Source organism: Crinia signifera, chromosome 8 (assembly GCF_055691185.1).
Source record: "Crinia signifera chromosome 8, ASM5569118v1, whole genome shotgun sequence".
In the NCBI taxonomy this organism is placed as follows: domain Eukaryota; kingdom Metazoa; phylum Chordata; class Amphibia; order Anura; family Myobatrachidae; genus Crinia; species Crinia signifera.
This window is the reverse complement of record NC_139224.1, coordinates 134,759,288-134,766,700: the sequence shown is the minus strand read 5'-3', so window position 1 is coordinate 134,766,700 and position 7,413 is coordinate 134,759,288. Positions and strand designations below refer to the sequence as shown.

The following is a 7,413-nucleotide window of genomic DNA, read 5'->3' as shown; positions in this document are numbered from 1 at the left end:
TAGGACATCCCTCATGAGCACATATAGACCGCAATCGGTGTTATCTGTGCCATGATACAGTGAGAGACACGCACTGGTGGTGATGGTATTCATGCAAGTCCCAAGGATTTCCGGTACCCAGAGGACAAAGGGATAATGACCAAAGTCCTGGAGCAAAAGCCACCTGTTTGCTTAATGCGTTTCTCCACACACTGGGCGGCTTTTTCAGAAAGCAGGAGTAACAGATGGTCAGAGAGCAGAAGATTTATACCTGCTCATGGGGTTAATTCTGGTGCAGTATGATATCATGGGGCTAGACCAGGTGCAGTATCAGGGGTGCTCCACAGGTGCCAATGGGAAGAGTCCTCCAACCATTGGTTTAAATACAGAGTTCAATGTTGTAATGAGGGCACTCACCAGTCCATGCTTGCCTGAATAAAAAAACCATTGAAGTTTCCTGAAATGGACTGGTGATTGTCCTCATTACAACACTGAAATATAAACACAAACACACATATAGCCTTATTCTAGTACATTCGCAGAGGCAATTTCCTTCTCAAATGGGCAGAACCATGTGCACTGAAGGTGGGGCACATGTAACTTGTGCAGAGAGAATTGGGTGAGTTATTTTTTTTCTGTGCAGGGTAAATACTGGCTGCTTTATTTTTACACTGCAATACAGATCTCACTTTGAAGTAAAACCCCACCCAAATCTAATTCTCTCTGCACAAGTTACATCTGCCCCACCTGCAGTGCACATGGTTTGGCCCATTTGAGAAGGAATTTACCTCTGAGAGTGAACTAGAATAAGGGCTATAGTCAGGGTTCCCAGTCTCCCACAGGCGACAGGAATATGCACATAACTGCAGCATTTCAAAGAAGTGTAGTTTATTACCTCAAGGAATCACCAGCACCTTCCCCTCACCACACCCCCAGGCAGCACAGGGACGCACAGTGATGACCTCATCGGCTCACATCCGCCGTCATAGTCACCATGGTTACCCGACGAGACGGCAACCCGGAAGCGTCCCTGCCTTGAAAAGGTTGTAGCCGCGAAACAACTCATTGAGGTAATAAACTACACTTCTTTGAAAGGCTGCAGTGACGTGCTTGTTCCTGGTCGCCTGTGGGAAACTGGGAACCCTGTATTTTATTGAATTTGGCAAAGGCACGCAGCTACTACTACTCTTCGTGGTGAGAGCGGGAGGCTCTCTCCTATCTATCTTTTATACACCTATTATAAATAGTTTAGATCTAGAAATAAAAAATGGTTTTAAAAAACTAATGACAATGCAAGGAATTCAATTTTTCACCAGGATGTAAACGGTTCCAAAAAATAAAAACAACAACTTACTGCGTCCAAGCTGCTTAACATGCAGGGTCATTTCTGCAAAAAAGCTCCTGCAGAGACAGATAGAGGTCAGGGTTTCATACATGTCATACAGTGGACAGCCCACCCTTGGGTATCACCTGTAACTGCCCCCCCCTCCCTTCCTTCTATTGGACTAAGGTAGAGCGCACTACTGGCTCCCCCTTACATCTATACATAATATATGGCCTATTGCATAAAAAACATTTCTTATGATATAAAAAGATTAAGGAAGATTTTATAGAATGAGACATTACCCTGGCGCTCACTGCACATATATAAATCAAATGTTTAAAACTACAAAACAACCAATAAAAAAAAATATCACAAGAGCAACACTATAGCCTTAGCGGCATTTCATGCAAAGACCTAGTAGTATGTCCTCCAACCTAGGAGCACTGACCTGCGGGGTCTCTCCCTAGCAGACTGCACCCGTGTGTTTCTCAGCCGACCTTTTGTTCACCTGAAGAGAGTGACACCAGGAATCAGCAATCAGTTATTGCCTTCACATGGGATTACTTAGTACAGCCTAAGTGTCAGCCCATGTATAAAGTAAAATAAAAAATGCAGATTCCTGATGTCATCAAATTTCTTCACAACACCCACAAAATGGAATGGTTTTATGGTTATATTTTTCTATAGATTTTTTTTTTTTTTTATTGAATTTTTGCTCGATTGGCACAACAATTCAATAGCTTTGTCAAGGGCCCAATAATCAATTGAATTCCATCTCTTGAAAAAAAAAAAAAAAGATTTGTTTTACAGTTATTTAGGTAGGTGATCACAAGGGCGATTGAATATAATCTGCTTTTATTCAAATTACACAATTATGTAGATTACGAGTTTTACGGTGAGTAACTGGACTGCTCACTGTAATGCTCTTTGTTACAACGGCAGGCTGAGAAACACACGTCCTGTGAGAGCATTGATGGGCGCGAAAACACACAAAAAAAATAATAAAGCAGATTTGCGGTATTTGTGATACCTGGAAGCTGAGCTCCTGAGAAAATCTCGATTTAGTGATGAGCTGTGCCAACTCAATACCCTCAGACGTTCTGATAAACTAGTCACCGCAATATGGAGGTGGCAGCCATTCTGGCTGGACCAACAGTTTGTATTTAAGTTATGCATTACATCAAAGCTAAAAATCAAATCTAATTACACAAATTTAGCTGTGAGGCGAGACTAGGAAATGGCTAGTGTCTACCCAAGCAAACTGATCGTACAAATGAGCGATACATCTTCCAAATTTTATAGTGTGTGTAAAAGTAATTAAGATACATATGAACAGATACATATGAACAGACGAACAGATCAGAAACCACTAATTTACTTAAGAAAATGTACGCAATAATGATCTCATTTACCTCAGTAAAAATAACATAAAATGGTTCAACAAACCATTTTAAGATTTTTCAAAGTTGTATTTTCGCTCTCATAAATACTAAAAGCAACAGTGTCAGCACTAAAAACTAATCAATTATTTTTATATGGTCACATTTTAGTGAGGCACTATTTATACATGGCAAAGATGTAATAGGAGCAGCAAAACATAGCATTGCTGCTTCAATTGTTAAAGGACCATATACACTGGGCGATTATGCCCAGCGTGTATAAACAGCGACGACCGCATACACACTGAGTGGCTTTCCCCTGGCGCTGTCAGCAGGGGGCGGACGGCTTTGCATAGCGCAACGCTATGCAAAGATGTCCACAAAGCCACTCATCTGCTTTTAATACAAGCAGATGAGCGGCTTTCCCAGCGATTATGAGGGAGTGCGCATCACCGCTCATCGCCGAGCCGTACACAATGGGCGGCATTGAGCTGAAAGCCGCTCAAACTTGCGGTTTTAAGCGGCTTTCAGATCAAAATCGTCCAGTGTGTATGTGCCTTAACAGAGGCCCATCTGTATGGCGTACTTATGACCCTATGGAGTTTACACAAGTTGTCAGAGTTATCCAGTTTCATCCCACAATCCAACACATGGGGTCATATTCAATTATGAGAAGGATTTACTGGGTGGTAAAAAGCGCTCTGTTTCAGGTCTGAAGCTAAACTATTATATAGCATTTCCTCCACAATGTAACACAGATTTCATATAAAATGCTATAAAATCTATGGGTTTCAATACACATTACACCTACTTCTTTGCAGTTCCTGAGGCACTAATGAAAAGGGCAGCTACGGCACTTAACACGTTTAGGATAAAAGGACCTTCCTGAATGGGCCCAAGCCTGCAATAGCTGAATATGCCCTACTGTGTTCATCAAACTGAATTTTGTCTAAATAGACCCAAGACTACATAGTACAGATCTGTACTAAAAAGTCAAAATCGAATGCATTTTGCATGCTGTACGATTCGATCCAGATTGATTGAATGCGAATGTAATCAGAAGGCAATTGCACCATGTGTACACCCCTTATGATCTCGCCTCTCAGTCTCATTAAGAGAGCTGTGTCAAGCTTCAAAAAGTGATATAGTGGAGAGATAAATAACCAGCAAATCAGTTCCTTACTGCCATGTTACAGGCTGGGTTTTAAGCTGATTGGTTGGTTATCACTCTCCACTTTATCACTTTTTGAAGCTCGATACATCTGGCCATAGTGTTTATAACCAGGGTGACTCCCTTAGGTCCCACCTGCCAAAGGGTATTGTTAATTAGTAGTATGGTCTTTAGCACTTGCAGACTACAGATTGGAAAAGACACTATGATGGCAAATCCTTAAGCCACCCATACATGATTTGATGATCTCTGTACATTTTGCACTAGATCGCATCGCATCTAGTACAAAAAGCATGCAATGTGTTTAAGACTTTAATCTTAAGGCCCCCATACATTAGGCCGACTTGTCCTTAGGACAAGTCGGACCCAATTCTTCTGTGAGCCGCCCAGCAGCTCCCCGGGAGGCTCACATACAATTTGTCACTTGATAAGCCAAATTTACATGCGATAAATCGCTTGCGATTTACCACCTGTAAAGGGGAGCTGCGGGCAGTGAGGGGCAGGGGGGTGCCGGTGATCCTTATTAGGGGGAGCAGTTGGGCGGGCGGCGGGTCCCTGGGCACTTAGCTTAGCTGGCCGGGCAGCGGCGGCAGGACTCGGGAGCAGAACACTTAAAAAAAAAAAAGCCCATACAAACGCATAGGAAGCCATTGATTGGCTGAGACCTCTCTCAGCCAATTAGCGATTGGCTGAGAGAGGTCTCAGCCAATCAATGGCTTCCTCCTATGCGTTTGTATGTTTTTTTTTTTTTTTAAGTGTTCTGCTCCCGGCGCCACTTGCGCTGCCGCGTCTTCTCCTGCCCGGCTCCCTGGTACTCTGCGCTGCCCCCGCTGACGGCAGCAGCTTCCTCCTCTGCCCGGCTCCCTGCGCCCCCCCCCCCCACCCCCTGATCCCTCCGCCCGGCTCTGGTAGGTCCCCCCGCCAGATGCAGTCCCCGCACGGCTCCAGGCAGCACATAAGATTTAGAAAATCTTATGTGCAGCCCGTCCGACTCCGATGCGCACGGGGCAGCGCATCTGGTCGGAGGGCATGTCTCCATATGCGATTTGGGCCGATTTTACAGCCCTATTAATCCGAATCGGGCAAAATCGTGCCCAAATCGCATAGTGTATGGGGGCCTTTAGTGTCGGGATCCAACCAGAGATTTGGTCACCTGGGCACTGGTTGGTGGGCCGGTATTTTTTACTGAAAAGTAGACCAAGCACCTCAAAATTTGATCTATGTTAAATAGGAGAGTTCATTATAATTATTCTGATTAGCAGTGCTTAATAGTAGGTATGCATCTACATTTTGTTTATGTGCGGAACCAGGGGCAGATTTATTAAGCTCGGTGAAGTGATAAAGTGCCTGGTTTTTATCACCGGCCAATTACTGTCATCTTTCAAACCAAACCTGTAACTTCACAGTTAGGAACTGATTGGTCGGTTATAAAAACCAGACACTATCACTTCACTGAGCTTAATAAATCTGCCCCCCAGACTGTAACTTGACAGCTTTATCACCTTCCAATTTATCGCTTCCCCTGGTTTAATACATCGGCCTCCTTGTGTTTATAATTAGGAGGTGCAGTCCAGCCCCCACCGTCCCATCCATGTAACCCAAAAATCTGCCTGAGAACTCCTCAATTATGGCTATTTCACACAGTACACTGGTTCTGGAAGCAGTGCTACCAGCACACTGGCACTTTTCACTGCAAGCCATGATTATACAATCATAGAATATGTTAAATTCACAACCTATGAGCATACACACACTAACCATACAAATACAGTAAATAGACACTGCACTACCTATTCAATACCAAAAAAAAAAAAATTAATTGGTTGAAGACAAATTATAATTTAGTGGTACCAGGTAGGTACCACTAAAGACAGAGACTGACATTTTAATAATACTGTATGAACATTTGGTTAAGAGCACCAGAAAACATGGCAACTATACGTCAATCATTTCATAAAATACAAAGCATTTTAGAGGACACACAAGTCGACAAAGCTAAAATAAACCAACCTGTTATGGTCAGGCCCCACTTGTGTGTACTTGTAGTCTGCCTGTGTCTTTTCTCTCTGAAAAAACTGATTAAGACGAGCTTTTGCATTCTCAAGGGTCCAGTTCCCATGCAGCCCTGCATTCAGGTCCACTTCTTCAGACTCCAGAGTCTGAACATACAAACAAAACATGGATGGGAAAAAAAAGAAGGAATGCCGATGGCTTCATTGTACAGTGGCTGCAATGGAACTGGAAAATGGCCAGGAAAGACCATGTTCGATTTGATTGAGCATTTACAAACATTAATCATACCGCCTGTGCCTCCTGTTCATCTCTCTTAGCATAGTAATCCTTCAGGTTGGCTCCACGCTCCCAATTCGCACCACCACTCTGGGCTCCACGCTCCCAATTCGCACCACCACTCTGAGGACCATAGCCCGCTGTATTGCTGGCAGGGGGTCCGCCTTAAGGGAAAGGATTATAGTATAGAGATCTGTGGGGTACTTTGAATCATTTTTAGGATAAAAGAGCTGAAATCCATAACTCTAAAACAATTGTGGGCTTTAAACCAGGGCAATGATTCAGTAAAGATGGATGTAAACTCCCTTTGCTACCAAGAAACCTAAACCCAGGCACTGTGAGCTTGCAGACCAGTAGAACCAAGCAGCCTAGCCCTCTTTAACAGAACTCTAGTAAGTGCAACTAGTAATCTGCATTGAATGGACCAAAATCATAACGTTATATAAGTGTATAAAGCAGGGGTAGCCAACTCCAGTTCACGAGAGCTACTAACAGCGCATGTTTTCCATTTCTCCTCACAGAATCACAAGTGAAGTATTTAGCTGCAGAGCTAACTGTGGCCGCCTCCTAGATGCTGTCACCAATGCGCATGTGCGGTTACCACGCTCCCCTACTCCTCAGAGCACCTGGAAGAGCTGACGGATGCTTTTTTTTTTTTACAGCATGATCAGCTCTTCCAGGTGCCCCCCGCCGCGACATGTAAGACTGTCAGTGCGGTGGGTGCAGCAGTCTGAAGCAGGTGGAAAAGGGCAGGGAGCATTCAGCAGGTTTTGAAACGGGCAGTGTGCGGTGCCCTGCAAAATCATCTTCGCGGGAACACTAGACTTCACATATACACAGTATTTCTCCCCTCATATCAGATGCACAATTTCATACTGATAACGGACACTTACCTCTATCTTCTGACTTCAATGCCAAGTGGGGCGGCAATGGTCCTCCAGTAGGGCCTTCAAATCCTTCAGATTTAACGGATTGAAATCCATCTGTAGAATCTGCCATCCCTGCCTGCAATGAAACCAAGATACCAGTCCTTATAACAGAGTAACTACTATGCATCCCCCATTGTACATTGCAAGAATATCACATAGAACTTGAACAATCTCACAGAAACTAGATGTTACCCACCGCAATTGATGGTACTTCCTCACTCCTGATTTCTCCCATTCGAACCAGGTAATTCACGAAGTCCCGAGCTGCATTACTCTGGGCATCCTTTTTGTTGCTAGAATTCCCTACGCCCAGGTAGCTATAGCCATCTATTCGAACCTATT

At 43.9% G+C, this 7,413-nt stretch overlaps 1 protein-coding gene across 1 annotated transcript in view; it reads right to left on the bottom strand.

Annotated features, from left to right (window-relative positions):
• The window catches only part of LOC146027294 (ATP-dependent RNA helicase A protein-like), a 32,442-nt gene that overhangs the window by 19,824 nt on the left and 5,205 nt on the right, over nucleotides 1-7,413 (bottom strand). The window contains 5 exon segments of the mRNA XM_083158227.1: nucleotides 1,334-1,380; nucleotides 5,864-6,012; nucleotides 6,155-6,306; nucleotides 7,036-7,147; nucleotides 7,268-7,408. Coding sequence (XP_083014353.1) covers nucleotides 1,334-1,380; nucleotides 5,864-6,012; nucleotides 6,155-6,306; nucleotides 7,036-7,147; nucleotides 7,268-7,408 — 601 coding nt within the window.